At 38.8% G+C, this 21,603-nt stretch overlaps 1 protein-coding gene across 1 annotated transcript in view; it reads left to right on the forward strand.

The window, feature by feature from the left end:
* The window catches only part of LOC141315351 (elongator complex protein 2), a 36,489-nt gene that overhangs the window by 9,255 nt on the left and 5,631 nt on the right, over positions 1–21,603 (forward strand). The window contains exons 11-18 of the mRNA XM_073832686.1: positions 10,582–10,710; positions 10,850–10,999; positions 11,085–11,276; positions 11,763–11,832; positions 11,940–12,038; positions 14,987–15,044; positions 17,967–18,039; positions 18,716–18,899. Of these exons, the coding sequence (XP_073688787.1) occupies positions 10,582–10,710; positions 10,850–10,999; positions 11,085–11,276; positions 11,763–11,832; positions 11,940–12,038; positions 14,987–15,044; positions 17,967–18,039; positions 18,716–18,899 (955 nt within the window). The remainder of the gene's footprint in view (positions 1–10,581; positions 10,711–10,849; positions 11,000–11,084; positions 11,277–11,762; positions 11,833–11,939; positions 12,039–14,986; positions 15,045–17,966; positions 18,040–18,715; positions 18,900–21,603) is intronic.

Raw genomic sequence — 21,603 nt, forward strand, 5'->3', positions numbered from 1 at the left:
GCTCTCCGATTTTATTAAAAAATATGTTAATTTGTGTTTCTAAGATGAATTAAGGTGTTATGGGTTTGGAACGACATGAGGGTGAGGAAATAATGATAGAATTTTCATTTTTGGGTGAACTATCCCTTTAAATGGTACTTGGCGCAAGACCATGTAGTGCTTTAAAAACTAATCTTTTTAAAATCAGTATAAAAACTAGCATAAAGACTTTAAAATAAGCACAAGATCTAATTCTAGACACAAGATGTCTCCCACTGCAGACTCTACGTCAATGACTCTCTTCCATTTTTTTAAAACTTGAGCGTACAGATCAATCTCCTGAAAAGAAATAACCCCATCCTGAGGTCAATACCTTCCTGTCTTTCATACACTCTCTAGTTGCCAATCATGGACTTCTAGAATCCGCAGCAGAGGCAGGAAGTGCTGCACAAGCTCCTCTGCTATGTTACGCTCTCTGGGTCATGCAGGGAACATCTGCCCATTCTCTGCTAACTGCGTCAAATTTAACCCACACGCTGAGAATTGCACAGATAAGCTTGTTCTCTTCCATCTGTGTGAGGGACTGTGAATGATTGGTGAGTTCCTCTCAGAAATAGGATGGCAATACCTCAGATAACCTTAAAACACAGTTTTTTACACTTTAGTCATAATAGGACATTTTGATTGGCATTAAGGAAGCAGATAACAGGCTTGACTTCGTGGTTGATTAATAAGAGGTACTCACTTTGATCTTGGCATACAGACATAAGTCTCTGGGCTGAGATCAATGGCTCCTGATTCTGACACTTGGCATGTTGTAGTACGATGACGCACATGCTATGTCACACTAAGGCATGTCCAATTAAAAATGAAAGACTTTGAGTTGTAGTTGTAGGAAGAAAGAGGTTGATTTCAGGTCTTGCGTTGTACCTGGATGCACTGGGGTTGTTCTACATCTGTTATTTTCTGAACTGCGTGTGTCTTCTGTATGGAGTCGTAAAGGGCATACGATATGAGGTAGGTGTGAACTAGGTTATCAGATGTGGTTGAGTGCCTTTGAACTGACAGATTCATAGATACAAAGGAAATAAATGTGGCTTATCATACATCCTTTCTGATTTTCACCTTCTGATCCCCTACTTTCACTTCAGCTTTAGCTCGGGTTAAGAGATAAGTAACAGATGTAATACATACTCATTATTTTAAACTGCGCACTACACTGTGTGGGAAAAAAACTAATAAGACTGTAGCATAAAGACCCTTTAACACTAAACATAAAAAAAAGATTATTTGTTGCATGTGATATGCCAGCTAATTATATAATATTTATTATTATTAATTGAAGCTAAATTGCATTTTGTGCACATACAGTGACCTCCAATCATATTGGCACCCTTGGTAAATATAAGCAGATGTGACTGTGAAAATAAATCTGCATTATCTTTTTTATTTTTAATGAAAAAATTCACACAATTGTAACCTTTCATTGAAGTAAAGATCTCATTATAAAATAAATGTTTTTTCTCCAATGCATGTTGGCCACAATTATTGGCACCCCTAGAAATACTTGTCAGTGAAATATTTCTAAAGTATATTCCCATTCATATTCATATATTCCCAGGATTATAAATATGAGGAACACAAATGCCATCATCCATCACAAAGAGTAAAACCAAAGAATGTAGTTCTGATGTGCTGAACAAGATTTTTGAGCTTCACAAAATAGAAAGTGGCTGTAAGAAAGGGCAATAATTAAGAAATTCCAATCAACTAGAGATGTTACAAATCTATATCGTCCTAATCCGTGGTGAGGAGGAGAATTTGAGTGGACAAAGACTCTCCAAAGATCACAGCTGGAGAATTGCAGAGATTAGTTGAGACTTGCACTGTAAAAAAAAAAAAAAAAAAAAAAAGCCGTAAAATTTACGGTAAAAAACTGGCAGCTGTGGTTGCCAGAATTTTACCGTAAAAAATACGGTAGCAATGTTTTACATTTTACGGTTTTCACTTAAATATACATGTAAATACTGTAATTTCACTGATATAATGGAAATGTACCAACTTTTTGAAGTACTAAAATCTGTTTTGTACCTTTGTAATACACTGATAACCACCGAAAGCAGGTGGTGATGATAACATCACATGTTGAACCAAAGCCCATCACAAGGAGATTTTAAATAATAACTTGTATAGAAGGTACACAGTCATTCACACAAACACTAAACACCATCATGGTAACACACATAAAACTGAAATAATGCAAAAAAAAACATTAATTTAACAACATTAGATGTAACATACAACCCTAATGTACAAAACTGCCAAGAAAAAACTAAGAAGAAAAAGTTATTTTAACAAAAAAACATCAAATAAAAAAAATGAAAAACAGGGAATTCTGGGAATGTCAATTTACGGTTATTCACTGTAAATTTTACATTCTTTTTCATTTCCAAAAACAGTATACTCCCGTAAAATTACATGCACAGTTTTTCACCCTATATAGAAGGGGAACTTACCATTAACCATTTTACAGGTTTTTACCGTAGCATTTTTACAGGTTTTTACTGTTAAATTCACAGTAATTTTTTACAGTGTTCAGAAAGCCTAAAAAAATATATCTAACAGCCCCTACATCACCACATATTGTTTGGGAGGGTTTCAAGAAAAATTCTCCTCGCTCATCTAAAAATAGCATATTCAATTGTCAGACACGCCTGGAACTTCAATGGGGACTGGCTTCTATGGTCAGATGAAACTAAAAAAGAGCCGTTTGGCAGCAAACCTTCCCGGTTGGTTTGGTGCAAACAAGGATAAAAAATACCCCATGCCAACCGTTAAATATTCTTCTGGATCTTTAATGTTGTGGGCCTATTTTTCTGCCGAAGGTCCTGGAAAATCTTGTTCAGATACATGGCATCATGGATTATATAAAATGCCAACAGATTAAAAATTTTAACCTGACTGCCTGTGTTAGAAATCTTATATTGGGCCAAGGTTGGATCTTCCATCAGGACAGTGATCCAAAATAAACATCAAAATCAACACAAAAATGTGTCACTGAGCACATAATGAATCTTCTGCCATGGGTGTCCCAGTTCACTATCCTGAACCCTATAGACAATGATTGAGATGAACTGAAGCGAAGAGCTGGAAATCTGAAGAATATGGAGAGATTCTGTATGAAGGAATGGTCCCTGATCTCTAGTCAGATGTTCTCCAAACTCATCAGCCATTATAGAAGAAAACTCAGTGCTATTATCTTGGGAAAATGACGTTGCAATAATTGGGTGCTAATAATTGTGGCCAACATGAACTGGAGAAAAATAATTATTTCATAATGAGATTTCCACCCACTTTTCATTGTTTAACTTAATGATAGGTTAGAATGTTGTTACATTTTTGATTGAAATATCAAAAGGATAAACAATATAGATTTATTTTGACTCGCGCCCTTCCTCAAGGGTGTTAATATTAGTGGACGGCACTGTATATTATAAACTTACTGATTGTTTTTGCTGCTGTCGTTTGACTAAAGTCCACTATTCATAATAGTTTTGCTATAGTTTTGATTTTTGATTTTTTCATCTTGCATTTGGTATGCAAAAGCCTTAACCATTGAACCCACAATAATTACTTGTTCATAAATATGGAAGTTTATATTATCTAAAACTAGCCTTCATGGCCCAGTTATGGACTGCCTGCAAGTGCCCTACTAAGCAGAAAATGACCAGCATCACTTTGGCTAATTAACACATCCACAAAGAAGAGTCTCCTCCATAATGATTAGCCTAATTGGTTAGATTTAGTGGAGAGCTGGTTTGCAATAGAGTGTCCAGGCAAACCGCTGGGTAAAGTACACCCTCCTAATAAGTCATGTTGCCAGTGAGCAGTGTGGGGGGACTGCAGGGACCATTTTGAGACTCTGAGCCATTAGTGTTGTGCTAATGGTTTATTTTCCCTGATAGACCAGAAGAGAGAATGGATGAGTTACCATGAAAAATCTTTAACCTCCAGACCTCATGACCCACACCCACATCACCTAGTATTGGCGTACCTTTGAGCTGCTCTGAGTATCCATCATCATTGTTGGATTGCTCACTTTCAACCTCATAAATCTCTCATCTCCACAGGAATGAAACCATGAGTAAAGCATTAGTTTGTCTGGTAGTGATTACCTTTATCTTGGAAGATAAAGTGCAAGATAATCCAAGTAGTCATTTAGCAAACGCTTTTATCCACAGTGACTTGTAGTGTGCTTATTGAATCACTCTGGAGCAACCAACGCTAAGTACCTTTTAAGGGCATAAGGCTGATAGTTCATGGATTGCTTCTACTGGGCTTCAAACCTACATTTATCCATTTCTCATTGGTTTTATCTAAAGTGCTTACATTTTTTTTTTAGTGAGGTTCGTCTGTAACTTCTAGACCAACCTCAAGAATTTCGTCACTCCTCCGCATTGTTTGCTTTCGTACCAAACCCATCCAAAACACTGTGGCTTGTGTTACAACATTGTGCCACAGATCCATATTGGTGTTCCTTCCCTAAACAAGAGTGATTGCACATTTCACCCATGAGATTTGGCCCTGATATACGAGTAGCCATGTGGACGGAATTCAAAATCAATCTGGTTAATGTTGCATCACTCTTTCCAGAATGGCTCGCAGAGATCCGTGCCATTCAAAGTGAAGGGCTCTCTTTATCGCAGTCATTAGTTCCGCCATATTCACTCCGTAGGATACGCCTGTGAAGGGCATCTCAAATGTCTATTGGCGTACACAGGAGTGTGAAAATGTCGATAGCCCTTACTGTTTGATGGTTTGTGGATTTAGCTTTGTATCCGTGTTTTCCAGCCAACGTGGCTCTGTCCGAACTGTCCTGCAGGTCTTTTGGCAGAGTGTTAAAATCTCAGCATTAGATGGTTGATTTGTCCGTCTAGTGTTGTTGTCTTGATGAAGAGCTTAAGCTTGGCCACCTGATCTGGCAATATCTTTGAGACATGCTCTGCTGGGCATGAGAAGAGACTGTGAATCATTGAGCGGTGACACCCCTGAACGCGAGGAATCTCTGCTGCTTTTAACACGGCTGCTGGAAATGTCTTGTCCTGCTCAAGGTCAACAGGAAACACCACTGTGACGGCTGTCAGGTGAAATATTCATACCTCCTTTTCACAGCTGAAAGTGTGATTAAATTACAAAAATATTTGCAGTGTGCAGATGTTGAGGCTGGAGCATCAGTCTTTGCTTGCACACAACCATAAATAAAAGTAGAGGCAGGTTATCGCTGATGGCATAATCATGACTAATTATCTTGTTTTATACAATGTTACCGCTTGCTCCGCAGCACGACTCGCTTCCCCCATTACCGTGAGACACTCGAGTAGCATTAAGCATGTTAGACACGGGCCAGACGGAGGGCAAGCCGTGCTACAGTTTGCGGAAAAACAATTACATTGCTTTGGTATTCATAGCCCAGCCAAGTCAGAGGAGTTTACACTGATTCATTCTTCATGTGACCGTTTTGTCTCTCAGCTTTCCGAGGCTCATATTTGATTTAATGTGTGTGTGATTACGTTCAACATCACATTAATGCATTCAAAGGAAGCAAACACGATTTATTTCTCATTTAATAGTCTCCTCTTTGCATACATCGTGCTTTTCGCTTGTCGGCCTGATTAATTGGTGTCCTCAGACTGTTACTTAACGGAGATGGAGCGCAGCTGTAGACTCTCAACTCAGATTGCTCAGGATTCATGACTACTAATTAGCGGCCTGCTTGACCAGCCGGTTTATCAGGGGCAGTAACACCAGCGAAGGCCTCTCTTATCAAACACTCACCATCAAGAACATGATGGAGAGTGCAGAGTGTAGTTCGCAGGTTTTTGTTTTCATATAAATGTCCTCCTTGGTATCAGATTTTAGCCGCCCTAGGCAATTAACTCATAACAGCCACAACATAATGTCATTCTGTCTGCATAATCAAATGAACAAATAACCCTAAAAGAGTTTATAACCACTTCAGACAGGATTTCAAAGTGGATGACAGTCTACAATATTACCATACTAAGAGACGGTAGTGGCCTGGTTGTTAAAGATCTGGGGTTTGTTTCCCAAAAGTATTGTTAGCTAAAAAGAAGTATATACTTTAACAATTCAGTGTTTCCCAAAACCACAGTTCCAGTGAACATTTGTGAACAGTTTTGAGGTTGGAGCTGTAGCTCTCACCAAAGCCACTAGAAGGCAAGCCTGCAACCATTAGCTGAAAAAGCGTAATGGCTAATGCTGTAGCTTCCCATCTAGCAGTATGTGAGAAAAGAGACCAGAGGCTGTTTTTTTAGTGGATGTCCGTGGAGGAAACGGCTTATCATTTGATGGATTGACAGCCTATCTTCTAATCTTCAATGTTTTACACTAAGCAATATATTCGGTTTACCATGAAAAAATGCTGTTTTCTAAGAAACGTGACTGACTTTTCACGACAGGTGGAAGTCAGTTTACGGCAATTCTCGTTCATTCCTATGGTATCTGAAAGCGGTGTCTGAGTGTCATACAACCAAAGACTATAGAATACCCAAGACGTGTCACTCCTATAGTTTTGAATGGGGGAAAAATGCAAAGCTCATTATGGCCGTGAAGCCCCGCCTTCTTCATGACAGAACCAATTGTTGATTAGTAAAGTCAGCGCGTCACTGCAGCTGCCGTTAGAAGTCCTGGTTGCTATAGAAACAATCGGCGCTCTAGACGTGCGCTCAGTACTGCTGATCTAGCATGAAAAAATCATGTTTTTTAACGCTATTGGAGCACAAGGAACCATATTTATGGGGCAGTTCTTGTCGGATTTATTTGGTGATTTAAAATATGAAATTTAATCGTAATCTTGGTGAACAGTTTTGGAGAATTTGATGTTTCCCCATTCAAAGAAATGGGAGCTGCACTTGCATGCCCGAGAGGCGTTTCAAAGAAGACTGCCGAGTGACAAGACTTGCCTTAAAGGGACTTTGATACAACTGTGAATGAAACTCCGTGACGTCAAGGCTGTAATGTGATTGGTTATTAAGGGACACGTGATCCAAGTTAGCCATTATGCTTTATCCAATAGTAAGTAATACAGACCCTCTCATCTCCCTCTTGTAAGACAATCTCTGTTCTCACTCTGTGGAGAAATATAGTTTCTTCTTAGTATGACATGTGGACCTAAATAGATCAAGCTTTTTAGGAAAATATGCAATATTTATCAGACCAGATAATCTTTTTCCAATCTACTGTTGTCCAATTTTGGTTTGTGAGAATTGTAGCCTCAGTTTACACAGTCAGCAAAAAAGAGTTAAAAACTAATTACAAGCAAAAGGATAATAAAAAAAACTACAGTAGAACAAATAAATAAGAAATGCTATATACATTGTATAAAGTAACCAACCCTTTAAAAACAATGCATATTCTTTACTGTGTAAACTAAATATATATTTCTTCCAGCTGCCTGGATCCATACATAGTTACACCTGTATTTTCTTTATCAACTGTTTGCTTTCACTTCAGACCTAAATTACTGTGTTTACGAGGACACTTGCAGAGACAAGCATTTTGACACATACAATTGTGTATTTAACCATTCAAAGTCTATAAAGTGACAAAAATAACTCTGTTCAATACTTCCGCGCACTATGAACACATTATGAACCTTTCTGACAGCGCTCAGAAACATTCTCTCAGACAGCGTGCATATAGCAAAATGAGTTTTCTTTCATGGCTAATTGCATTTCAACGCCTTAAAATCACTTGTTTTATAACCACAATGCTTAAAAACACTTGCAAATTATATGTTTTAATGACCATGTAGCACAGCAACATCATGTGAGCGTGTAATCACGTAAATCTTTACTGGTTGACAAATTCTACCAGTTAATCACGTCTACCGGTATATCGCCAACCCCTCCTCGATTGTAATCAATGATTGAGTTACTGTTGCTTTTCTATCTGCTCAAACCTGACCGTTCTCCTCTGACCTCTGGCATCAACAAGGCATTTTCGCCCACAGAACTGCTGCTTACTGGATATTTTTTCTTTTTCTGACCATTCTCTGTAAACACTAGAGGTGGTTGTGTATTAAAATCTCAGTAGATCGGCAGTTTCTGAAATACTCAGACCAGCCCGTCCGGCACCAACAACCATGCCACATTCAAACTCACTTAAATCACATTTCTTTCCAATTCTGATGCTCGGTTTGAACTTGAGCAGATTCTCTTGATCATGTCTACATGTGTTGAGTTTCTGCCATGTGATTGGCCAATTAGATATTTGCATTAATGAGCAGTTGAAAATGTGTATGTAAAAGAGTCCAGTGAGTGTATGTTGAACCAAGGCAGATTGAATTATGGATATGTAGTAAATAAATATGTAAATAATTACGACAATTTTAGATATATAGTCATAACTAGCTAGTTAATTCGCTGAACTATGGTAATTATAGGAGTAGTTCACTTTCAGAACAAAAATTTACAGACAACTTACTCACCCCCTTGTCATCCAAGATGTTCATGTCTTTCTTTCTTCAGTCGTAAGGAAATATGTTTTTTGAGGAAAACATTTCAGGATTTCTCTCCATATAATGGACTTCTATGGTGCCTCTGAGTTTGAACTTCCAAAATGCAGCTTCAAAGGGCTCTAAATGATTACAGCTGAGGAAAAAAGGGTCTTATCTAGCAAAACGATTGGTTATTTTCTCAAAAAATGTACAATTTATATACTTTTTAATAGGGCTGCACGATTAATCGCACAATGTTGTGAGGCGCATTTAGTCAATGAAGCCGGTACTTTGATTAGTAGTAATGCTGCCTTCATGTGCTATCGTAATTATGGTAAATACCAAAATCCGACATCGAAATTGCACATGAACACCCACTCACGTTGTAATTTCCACTGGAAAGCTCGAAATTTTTTATGATACCCGAGCTGCCGAGATGGGATAAACTTTGACCTTTCAACATGGCGGACAGCAACGAAACTATACTGAATGGTAGCATTGCATGATGTTAAAAGTTCTCTGCTGTTTAGTTGGTTAGTTAGTAGCCCCCATAATGCTGGGGCATAAAGAATTTTAATAACGTCGCTATTTAAACGTAGTGTTGTCTTTAAAAATACCATTAAGAGAAGATGCTAGCTTGTCGTGGCTCGCCTCCAGTAGGGTGCTGTGCGGTACAGTGTTCTGAAGGAGGCAATTTTCTCATGTTATTTTATTCGGTCTGTTTTAGCAAAGTAGCATGTTTGGACAAATTGCGAGTCCGCCATGTTTCTCTTCACTACGACAACAAAAGCACCTGAACACGACACACTGGTAATTTCCACTTCACAAGTGGAAAGCATCATCTTTCCCATATCACATGAAGGCAGCATAAATCTCCATCACGTGCGTTCAGCTGGAGCGGCAATTAATACACAGAGACCTCTGAACGCTCCAGCTGAACGCACGTGATGGAGATTTACTACTAATCAAAGTACCGGCTTCATTGACTAAACGCGCCTCACAACACCGTGTGATTAATCGTGCAGCCCTACTTTTTAACCTCAGATGCTCATTTTGTCTAGCTCTGTGTGTACTCTGTGTAGAGATTAAAAAGTATATACATTGTAAATGTTTTTAGGAAATAACTGATCGTTTCGCTAGATGACCCTCCTTTTTCGGCTGAGTCCTTTGAAGCTGCATTTAAACTGCATTTTGGACATTCAAACTCGGGGGCACCATAGAAGTCCATTATATGGAGAAAAAAGCTGAAATGTTTTTCTCAAAAAACATAATTTCTTTACAACTGAAGAAAGAAAGACATGAACATCTTGGATGACAAGGGGATGAGTACATTATCTGTAAATTTTTGTTCTAAAAGTGAACTACTCCTTTAAGCAGCAAACTACATTGTTGTACGAAACTAAGTTTCCATCCAAAGTTGCGAATTTAAGTTATGCACAAAATTGGAATATTGCATAAAACACTTGCAAGTCAAAGAGAACAAAATCGTCACTTCCTGATAAACTGGCAGTAAACATCAATAAGAAAAGTAAGAGAAGCCACTGAATATAATCATTTTCATACATTATAAATGACTTGCTCCTCAGAGCAATCAGACGAAACACAATAAATGCGCTCATTGCTTTTGAAGTTGGAAGTTGGATGCCTGCTGTTTGGAAACACAGTCATGTAAGACAGTTCTGGGAGGCAATTATATAGAAATACTTTGACGGTAGAGTTTGCTCGGGCATTTCAGAATGACCATAATGATATTTCAGATGCTGTGCAACAAGATCAGTCTGCTGGTTAGTCAGGTTATGGCGTCCCATTGCCGTCTCAATTATTTGCATTAACCATTTTAACCACCTCAAGTAAGCATAAAAACTTCTATGCAAATTAAGGGATTTTTCTTTCAAAATTTGGCATTTATATCACTTGTTTTTGATGTGATACTTGGGAGACTCTGAGTTTTGAAACCTTCAGTGGGTTACTAATCCACCATTGTGTCTTCTATTTAGTTCTTCAAGAATATTTTAGGCTTGATGTGTGTTGTTGTACACTATAACATGGATTGTTTGAATATTTCTTGTTGACTTTTCATTAAGGTTCGTGTTGGGGAAGTTGGAGGAAACACCCTGGGTTTTTATGGATGCCAGATGAGTCCAGACGGCTGTATGATTCTGGCTCATGCCTTTCACGGAGCTCTGCACCTTTGGTACTGTAACAGCAACCAGGTCAGACATAACTGACAACATCCGTCATTAAAACAAAACTGTTTATGCAAACATTCCTGTTTAACTAATAAAAACTGTCAAAATTCATTATGATTTACACTAAATGGAGTAAATGAATGTAGATTTCTGTTTTGCACAGGGAGAATGGAGACCTAGTGTAGTCATTTCGGGTCACTTTAACGCAGTGCAGGACTTGAGTTGGGACCCTGAGGGAGAGTTTATCATCACTGTCGGATCAGACCAAACTACCAGACTCTTTACACCCTGGACCAGAAAAGGATGCTCAGAGGTTTAAACAAATTTCAACTGTTTGATTTTTGTATTATCATACATTGTTGGCTTTTATGGTTGATCAATCCTTTTTGTGTTTGCAGGTTACTTGGCACGAGATCTCAAGGCCGCAAATTCATGGTTATGACATGCAGTGTCTGACAATGGTTGGCCGTTTTCAGTTTGTGTCCGGTGCTGACGAGAAGGTCCTGCGGGTGTTCAAGGCTCCAAGGAATTTTGTGGAGAACTTTGCTAACATATCATGCACCTCTCTGGAGAAACTGCTGGGCTGTAATGTAAGTACTTAGAATCATCTCATCTTTAAACTTTAATTAGTTACATCAAATAAAACCTGGGTTTTAATTACTCTTTGCGCTGTCTTGGATCAGCGAGAGATTTCAAGATGAGTCTCTCACATTTTTCCATTATCTTAATCCTAATGTTTATGCACACGCTTTCAGATATATAGCTAAATGAGTTTCATTTTCTGTAACTTGAGGTCATGGTAAATGAGATGACATAAATGGCATTCTCAATTCAGGTTGATCCTGTGTAATTAAGCAAATGAACACTTTGGCTTTTGTAGAGCCAAACACAGCCATGCTCATATTTAGACTAGCATTTTGTGAGCATTTTGCTATTATACAACAGTTCAATGAAAAGTTGTTATAGAGTAATTTGCATTTCAGACAAAATTGGACAAGTTAATGATGTAACAAAAGGGTAGACAGGTTCATATAGAGAGTTTTTACAGTGTGTGTGTCTCTCTCTTGGGTGTTCAGGATATAGCAGATCTCCCAGAGGGAGCCAGCACTCCTGCCCTTGGCCTGTCCAACAAGGCTGTGTTTCAAGGTATGAACCCTTTGAATTCGTTGGCCACAGGAGAATTTGCATTGTGCTGATCCTGAGAGCAGTGAGGTAGTTGCTAACCTATACTGTGGCATCTGATGTGTTTACAGGTGACCTTGCATCTCAGAGCCCTCAACAGGACAGTGAAGATTTCAATAGCATGTCCGACCAATATAAAGAGTCCTACTTTCAACCTCTCAAACTCACAGGTAAAATACCTCAACTATTGTATTAAAAATGAACTGTGGTTAGTCATTTTTACATTTCAGTAAAATGGCCACTCTCTCCAAGTAGAAAGTTCTTTCCTGAAACAAAATATAATATGCACCAGACAATAGTCAAAAACTTCGCCATCAGCAGGTGCAGTGCCTTGCGAAAGTATTCATAGCCCTTCGTTTTTTTACGTTTTATGTTGCTGCCTTACGTTAAACTGCTTTAAATGACTTTTTTTCCACACAAATCTACACGCCATACACCAATTATCATACACCAATTTTTTAGAAATAAAAAAACTGAAATTATTCCATTGCATAAGTTTTCATACTAACCATATTTTTGGGACACTTGAAATTTAGCTCAGGAGCATTCATATGACTTGTAGATGTTACTACACTTTGAGTGGAGTTAAACTGTGGCAAATTAATTTGAATAAGTATGATTTGGAAAGGCACACACCTCTTAATTAAAGGTCTAAAAATGGAGAGCAAAAACCAAGCCCTGAGGTCATAAGAACTGCATGTGGAGCTTAGAGACGGGATTGCGTCAAGGCACAGATCTGGGGAAGAGTTCAGAAAAAATTCTGAATGTTCACAGAATAATGTAGCCTCCGTTATCCATAATGGAAGATGTTTGGAACAACTAGGACTCTTCCTAGAGCTGGCCTCCTGGCCAAACCGAGCAATTGATGAAGAAGGGCCTTGGCTAGAATGGTGACCAAGAAGCTGATGGTCACTCTTGTTGAGCTCTATGATCATATGTGCAGGTAGGAGAAACTTAAAAAAGGACAAACATCACTGCAACACTCCACCAATCTGTGCTTTACAGCTATGTGGTCGAACTCAATCCCCTCCTGAAAACCTGAAAAACCCACTTAGAATTTGCAACAAAGCACTTAAAGAACTCTCAGATTGTGAGAAACAAGATTCTCTGGTCTGATGAACCTCAAATCCAAGCATTATGTTTGAAGAAACCCAAGCACTGCTCATCACTTGCACAGTAGCATCCCAACAGTAAAGTGTAGTGGTAGCATCCCCTTGTGTTTCAGCGGCAGGGACTGAGGGAGTAGAAGGAAACCTCAACACAGCAAAATATAGAGATGGCATTAGTGAAAACCCAGAGCATTCAGAACCTCAGACTGGGCAGAAGGGTGACCTTCCAATAAGACAATGACCCTAAGCACACAGCAAGAGTGGCTTATAGACAACTATGAGAATGTCCTTGAGTGGCCCAGCCAGAGTCTGGGCTTGAACCAAATCAAACATTTCTGGAAATCTGAAAATGTATGCCAGCCCTCATCCAAGCTGACAGAGTTTGACTGGTGAGAAGAAGTGAGAAGAAGAATGGCAGATAATAGCCAAATGCAGATGTGCAAAACTTCATCATACCCAAAAAGACTCGAGGCTGTAAATGTGCTTCAACAAGATACTGAGTTAAGAGTATGAATACTTATGCAATGCACTTATTTCATTGTTTTATTTTTTAATAAATTTCCAAAGTTGTCTCAAACCTGTTTTGTGCTTTGTCATTATGGTGTATGAAATGTAGATTGATCTGGAAAAAAAAGTAGTTCAACATAAGGCTGTAATATGATATATTAATATAAGCGGTATGAATACTTTTGCACTTTAGACACTGTAAGGCCGTGTTCACACTTGACGTCCTTTTCCAAATGGCCAGCGTCTGTTTTACATTCTAATCCTATGGAGTAAACCGTCTTTTCAAAAAAGCCCTAGCGCTTTTTTTAAACGCCACCGCCGGCGTCTTTTTTTGCAGCTCAGAGCGTCTTTTTAAGTTGAAAAAAGTTGAACTTTTTTGAAGAAAACGCCCTACGTCAAGCGCTTTTTTGACAGCTGACCAATGACAAGCGAGTAGCGGGACCTATCGTTTCCATAACAACAAAAACAACAAGAAAAAAATGGAGAAGTTGCCGGTTGATAACCTTATCGTACTAGTTTAGGAGCACAAGGAGTTGTATGATATGAGTAAACAACTCTATCATAATATACATCACAAAGAGGCTCTTTCTCGACATTTCTTCACCACACAGCACTACGCTTCTGTTGCAGCTGTTATAGCAACAAAAGACGCACTCGGCTGCTTTTTGTAACAGAACACTGCCAGCTTTTTTTTTTTACTAAAAAAACGCCCTAGTCAACTTTTTCTTGTCAAAAAAGACGCCAAGTGTGAACACGCCCTAAGTTGACCGTTCCTCAGTTATTCCTAGAAAACAATGATACACTACATTTGTGATTAAAGACTGCTTTCTTTGGTTTATTAATGTATCTGGGGCATGAATCAGAGATACTGGAGACAAATGTTATTACAGCATATGGGGGGATGGGTGGAGGGTGAGTGTTGAAGCAGGGGGGTTTATGCCTCTCTTGCTCCAGGCGAACAGTGGCAAACGTTGTCAATGTGATTGAAAAAGCTCCTTAATCTGGAATCATAATTAGAAAGAAGGCTTATATAATTGCAAAGTTAAAATATTGATGACTCTGGGCGATGGGGAGCGCAATGAGGCGGACACAGAGTTGTTAATGGAATAATACCACTCCCTCCATCTCGCTTCTTCTGGAGGGGCAAAGAAGGAAATAATTAAAATAAAACTGCAAACCAGGGATGAATTAAAAAAATGCCTGGTCTCCATTCCATTTCAATTGGGGCATGTGTTGCATAAGTGTCTGTGTATCTAAATGAGACAATATTATTTCGGGCTCGCACAAAGAGAGCTAAATTTGATTTACAGCATGTCGTAAAGCTAACGGCCATTGAAAATTGTAGATAAAGCTGCCGTTGTTCCAAACAGCTTTGAGTAAATTGCTCGGCTGTGTATCTGTTGCTAAATTAAAAGATGAGCCTATTGAAAAATACACTCTATTGGCATCTGCTCGTTTCTCATTATAACTGTTTATATTTTGTGAATCTCTGTATTTGTCAGAGCCTCCGACAGAGGACGACCTCTTGCAGAACACACTGTGGCCAGAGGTACAGAAGCTGTGAGTTTCCCATCAGTTCTCATTTGTGTTTGTCTGCCCTCATTGGCTGTTGTGCAGCAAGCACTAATGCTGCACCACATTATTGCTTAACCAGCTTCTGTGACATAAATAATGCAACGTAATAGGTATTTAGAGCTCATGACAAGAACCATTCATCCTGTATGCTTTGACACTAAACAAGAATAGCCTAATATTGTTCATTAAACACCTGTTTTATTTTTTTCCTTACCTTTCTGCCTCTAAACTAAGACAAAAATACTGTATGCAAGTATGTGAATGCTAATGCTTCTGGTTATGCAAGTTCGATGTTGTGTCATTGCACATTGCGCGTTCTCAACAATGCTGCAGAAGGGCGTTATAGTGGGTATTAGAATAAACTTTAAATTGACTGAAAATAATAATAAGGCCTGAAAACCTTGACTAGTTGGTCTAGGTGTGTTTGATTAAGGTTGAAGCTGAGCTATGCAATATGGTAGCTCTCCAGGAGCAGGGTTGGAGACCTCTGTTAAAGACATTTGTTGATACAGAATTTTACTACAAAACTCAAAATGGCTGATGCCCAAAAAAGCTGACTTTTTTTAAATTTAGATATTGTTTCATTTGGTATCCCACAGAATCAAACAAGACCAATCTTATGATTTTTGGTCAAACAAAAATTCTTTTGACCAGTAGGTAACACTTATGTGCCCTCAGGTCATGCTTAGTGTAACATGTACCAAGTTAGGTCTGAATCCGCCTAAGTGATGTGAAGATATAGCCTTGTGTCCATTTTTGCAAATTTTCGTCAAATACATTAACACGCTTTATGAAGATGAGTAAATTTTGGAGAAAATTGGACAAACCGTCTAGGATGAATTCGAAAAAGTTGTATTTTCACAAAATTCAAAATTGTGAACATTTCGTAGAATTTTACATTTTGGTATGTGTTTGACTTGGCACAAGGAATCCGAGGAAAAAAGAATTTTGCTTATATGAGTTCAAATTGAATAATTTCTAATAATAACTTTTATTTGACAACCAGTAGCAATTATTTTTAAGTATCCAGTTACCAATATGTAGCACTGATATTTACCAGTTGTTTTAATACATGTTTTACAAAAAATGGTAAAGTAATCCTTAAACTACAAACAAGCCAACAAAATATACATTAATAATATTAAATAATAAACAATTGTATAAATATTTTATAATACATAATGTTATACATTTTACACAAACAAAAGACACTTCAGACAAATATTTATTGTACCAAGAGTCATTTTTCCTATGATCAGTCTTTCAAGTCCACTATTTGTTATGGAGCAACAGTTAATTTAATTTAATTAGATTAAAACATAATTAATTATTTTGGCATAATTTATATACTATTACAGTATCTATAAATATTTTGTATAATCTTTTTTCTTAGATTTTTAGTTTTTATTTTAATTTAATTGTTTAAGTTTTGTGCCTGTTATTTTTATTAGGTTTTTAAAAATATTTCTGTTTAGCTTTATTTTTATTCCAGTTTTATTTAACTAGGAGGAAGCAGCAATAAGAGCCAGGGGTGAAAACTTTTTGAATGTGAAGATCAGGGTAAATTTAACTTATTTTGTCTTATTTGTGTCTTCTGTAGCTTCTGAAGGACAGGACTAAATGAAAAAAAAAAAAAGATATTTAGGCAAAATAAGAAAAATGTACCTGTATCTTCTTTCTGTTCAAAAGTTTACACCCCTGGCTTTTAATGCATCGTTTACTTTCTGGAGCTGTTTGAACCTTCTGTAATAGTTGCATATGAGTCCCTTAGTTGTCCTCATTGTGAAAAGATGGATCTTTTATAGTCACATTACAGTCATTGTTGGAAAGGGTTCAAATACACAAAAATTCTGAAAAACCACAGAATTTGTGGGACATGAAGGATTTTTCTGAAAACAGCTGGCAGTTTAACTGTTCAGGACAAAGAAGGGACTCATGAACAACTATCATTCAGGTAACAACACAGTATTAAGAATCAACCGCATTTAAACGTTTAAGTCATTTTTATAAACTACTATTTTTTTCTCTTGTGGCCGTATGTGTAAACATTAGTTTTAGTTAACAAAAACAAAACTGCAACAGTTTGCAGCAGATTTGCCTAAACTATTCAAATGTTTAGAGCTGAATAGCATGCAGATTAATGGCTCAGATATTTGAAGTCTCCATCGATCCCTTGCGTACTGAGGATTGTTACTGCCACCGCAATGCATTGAGATGTTTGCATTAGCCAAGCATTTGTGCCTGTGTTTGCTTGCTTATTTACAGTATTTTCTGGCCTAAGTTTCCCAAGCTTTTGTTAGCACAGAATAATGCCAGTGTTGCACTAAAATGACATACGACTCTGACATTTGCTGAAACTGTAGGCAATATATTACAGAATTGGATGCTTAGTGGCATTATGCATTGGTTGGTGGGAAAAAATGGGCATATTATTCACAAGAAGTTTTGCTAAATTATTACGCATTAACAGTATTTTTCACGATTAAATATTAAATATGTCCCCCCAAGGCATTTACAATCAATTGAAATGTACAGACTTGCATTTTTTTAACCTGCTCATAAGAATTCAAAGTCGAGTTTCTTGATACACAGGCGACACTGGATAAACTATAATAATTTACATACACAGCTGTAAGCAGCTGAAGGCTTTGACAGCCAAGCTATTCATCCAGCCCTGGAAATTACTAAGCAGATCTGCTAACGGCTGCCAGAGCGCACAGCTTTCTTCCACTCCCATAAGCACAGGAGAGCAGGCACGGCAGCCCTGACACACAAAGCATCCGTCGTGTTTGAATCACCGCCCCGACTGTCTCTCTGAACCTGTCACGGTGCTCAGGCTTTATTTGTGAGCAGGTACTGACAGAGCCCTCATTAACATACCTTCTTTCCGTGTTGCTCTCTCCGCAGGTACGGGCATGGCTTTGAGATGTTTTGTCTGGCGTCAGATTCTGCGAGGACGGTGGTGGCCTCGGCGTGTAAGGTACAATCACACGGGTGACCAGATGGTCATTAGTGTCACAAATGTAGCTGTGGACTGTAATAACAGAACACAGAAAAGCATGCATGCATGAAGCTGCACCAATCCTTAAGTGGTTTTAAATATTTAGTCATTTGCCATTTTAACAAGCTCATGTCAATTTAGACACTTGCATCCATGTGTAAGTTAATTTTCGTTCTCTTGGATGTAATGAGCTGCCTGTCGTATTAAAAACACATTGAACTTACATGACCAGGGTTGGTAACCAGCCCTACGTGCCCTCCGGCCGGCGTGACACACATTCTGAGACAGTTGAAGAGAGATCATTGGTTTGTGTCCTGGTCTGGCCCCTGTGGTTCTGCCAAACCCACGCTGATCGTGCACAAAGCCCTTCCGAATGAAAGCACATTCTGCGTGTCACCTGCCATTGTTCACGCTTGAGCAGAGATTGTGAGGTTTATTCAGTGGGGCTGATGGCGGGCTGCTGCTGGGGTCCTGCAGGCTCAGATGACTTTGCTGTGGACGTGAGGTTTATCCTCTAACACTGCTGACTGAACTGCAACCGCTGCATGTAGGAAAGGGTGCTCTGTGTTTGAGGTTCAGAGAAAGAGCACAGACCTCTTGGTTTTTAATGCTTAAATGAAAGATCTACATGATCTACATGTGTCTTGTGTCACAGGCCTCTAAACCAGAACATGCTGCCATTCTTCTGTGGAGCACAACTTCCTGGAAACAGCTTCAGTCACTGCCCTGCCACAGCCTGACTGTCACTCAGATGGCATTCTCCCCGAATGGACGCCTCCTGCTCGCTGTTTCTCGAGACCGCACTTGGTCCTTATGGAGACGAGAAAACTCTGACTCAGGTGAGCCTCCCCTCATCCCTTTTGCATCTTTGTTTCCTCATAGACAGGCAGTCAAGCTGAGGACCAAAAAAAAAAAAAATTATATATATACTGTCAAGCCCAGAATTGTTCATACCCTGGCAAATTCTGACTTAAAGTTACTTTTATTCAACCAGCAAGTTTGTTTTTGACCGGAAATGACACAGGCTTCTCCCAAAAGATAATAAGACGATGTACAAGAGGCATCATTGTGAAAAAAAAAATATTTATTAGCTTTTATTTACATTTGAACAAAAAGTGGCTTGTCCAAAATTATTCATACCCTTTGCAAACTGTCACAGTCTATGGGAAAATCCAAAGTTCTATACCATTCCAAATAGTCCAAGCTGTTCTAAAGCCTCCTAATTACCCTGATTCATTGGGAACAGATGTTTTAATCAACTCAACAGGTGAAAAACAGAAGCTCTGTGCTGTTGGTTTGTGGACAGTCATGGCTAAGACAAATGAGCTCACTGAGGACCTGCGGCTGCGCATTATGGCTGCTCACAAGTCAGGAAAGGGCTATAAGACCATATCTAAATGTTTTGAAGTTCCAGTGGCTACAGTGCAAAGTATTATTAAAAAATACAAGACGTTCCACACTGTGAAAAATCTCAGAGGACATGGTCGGAAGCCAAAAGTGACACCTGTGCTGGCCAGGAGGATAGTGAGAGAGGTAAGAAAGAATCCAAGGATCACCACCAAGGCCATCCTGATGAATCTGGGCTCTGCTGGTGGCAACATCTCAAGGCAGACAGTCCAACGGACACTGCACACTGCTGAGTTCCATGGATGCAGACAAAGGAGGACACCACTTCTCCAGATAAAGCACACAAAAGACCGCTTGGCCTTTGCAAATGCTCATCTGGACAAAGAAGAAGACTACTGGTCTTCTGTTTTATGGTCAGATGAAACAAAAATTTTATTGTTTGGCCACAATGATGTAGCCTTCATTTGGCGTAAAAAAGGAGAAGCCTTCAACCCTAAGAACACCATCCCCACTGTCAAACATGGTGGTGGGAACCTAATTTTTTGGAGGTGTTTTTTTAGCCGGTGGACCAGGGAACCTAATCACAGTAAACCGCACCATTAAAAAGGAGCAATACATCAAAATTCCTAACAACAACATCAGGCAGTCTGCACCAGTGGACATTTCAGCACGACAACGACCCAAAACACACAGCAAAAGTGGTAAAGAAATGGTAAGCAGACAAAAACATTAACGTTTTGCAGTGGCCCAGCCAGAGTCCTGACTTAAATCCAATTGAGAATCTGTGGAGGAAGCTAAAGATCAGGGTAATGGCAAGGAGACCCTCCAACCTGAAAGAGTTGGAGCTCATCGCTAAAGATGAATGGGCAGAAATACCAGTGGAGACATGCAAAAAGCTGGTCAGCAATTATAGGAAGCGTTTGATTGCTGTAATAGCCAATAAAGGCTTTTCTATTGATTATTGAAAAGGGTATGAATAATTATTGGACATGCCACTTTTTGTTCAAATGTAAATAAAAGATAAATAATATTTTTTTTTCACAATGATTTAACATATTGGTAACATGAAAACTCCAGCTAAAACCAAGTAAAACCATTTTAGTAAAAATAGCTTAAAACCAGCTGAAAGCAGCTGATTCTGTAAAACAAAAACTAAAAAACTGCTAAAAATAAGTTAACCAGCCAAAATTAGTTGATTTAGCAAAAAAACAAGTTGCTACCATGTTGCTAACATATTTCTAACATGATTACCATGTTGTTGGTATGTTGCTATCATGCGTTTAGCATGATTAGTATGTTGCTAGCATGTTTAACATGATTAACATGTTGGTAGAATGTTTAAGCATAATTAACATATTGCTAGCACATTTTTAGCATGATTACAATGTTGCTAGCATGTTTCTTGCATAATTGGCATGTTGTTAACATGATTAAAATGTTGTTACCATGTTACCATAAAACCAGTCTAGGCTGGTTGTTTAGTCTTAAACGGCTACTTTCTAGCTGAAAATAGCTGGCTTGGTTGGACTTGTAGCAGGTCTCCCAGCTTGACCAGCTAAGACCAACTGTGAATCATACTGCAGTTTTGTTTTTATTTTGATTAATCGTACAGCCCAACGTTAAACCCCCATAGAAGTAACATCCAGTAAGATGAATGGGAAAGCTAACAGCTTCCTCCAGGGTTTATAGATCTCTTTACTCCAAGACAGCTTTTACCTTCCGCCATTTCTCTTTGTCAACAATATAAGTTTGTGGACTGCTGATGTTCGCCCACTGTAAGATTCTCCTGGCATTTACAAAGAGCCAGCTAGCGCCTCCCTGTGACCGCGCTGCAGTATTCATGTGTATTCTGAGCATACACAACTAAATCACTGTTGACACAAGGTAACCACAGGAGCGTCTGTTTTTCTTTCTCCATTTTCTGACGTGTCCGAGGCATCGCCGGCCGCTCAGGGCCGATGCACGCCGCAGTCCGTTCTCGTTGAGGCTGGTATTACTCACAGCCTGTGTGCTGCAGACGTGGAGAGGTTAGTCAGTGTCACAGCTGATCAGAGAACAGCCCAGCATTGTGGTCGAACAGTGTCATGTGTGGAGAAATCTCTATCACAAAGACACGTTGCCTCCCCTGCCGCCCTCTCTCCATAGACTTCCTCTTTTTTGTGTTTCTGGCTAATGAGTTAAGACTCTCCAGTCTGT

The sequence above is a fragment of the Garra rufa genome, unplaced genomic scaffold (genome assembly GCF_049309525.1).
Source record: "Garra rufa unplaced genomic scaffold, GarRuf1.0 hap1_unplaced_021, whole genome shotgun sequence".
Taxonomy (NCBI): Eukaryota; Metazoa; Chordata; class Actinopteri; order Cypriniformes; family Cyprinidae; genus Garra; species Garra rufa.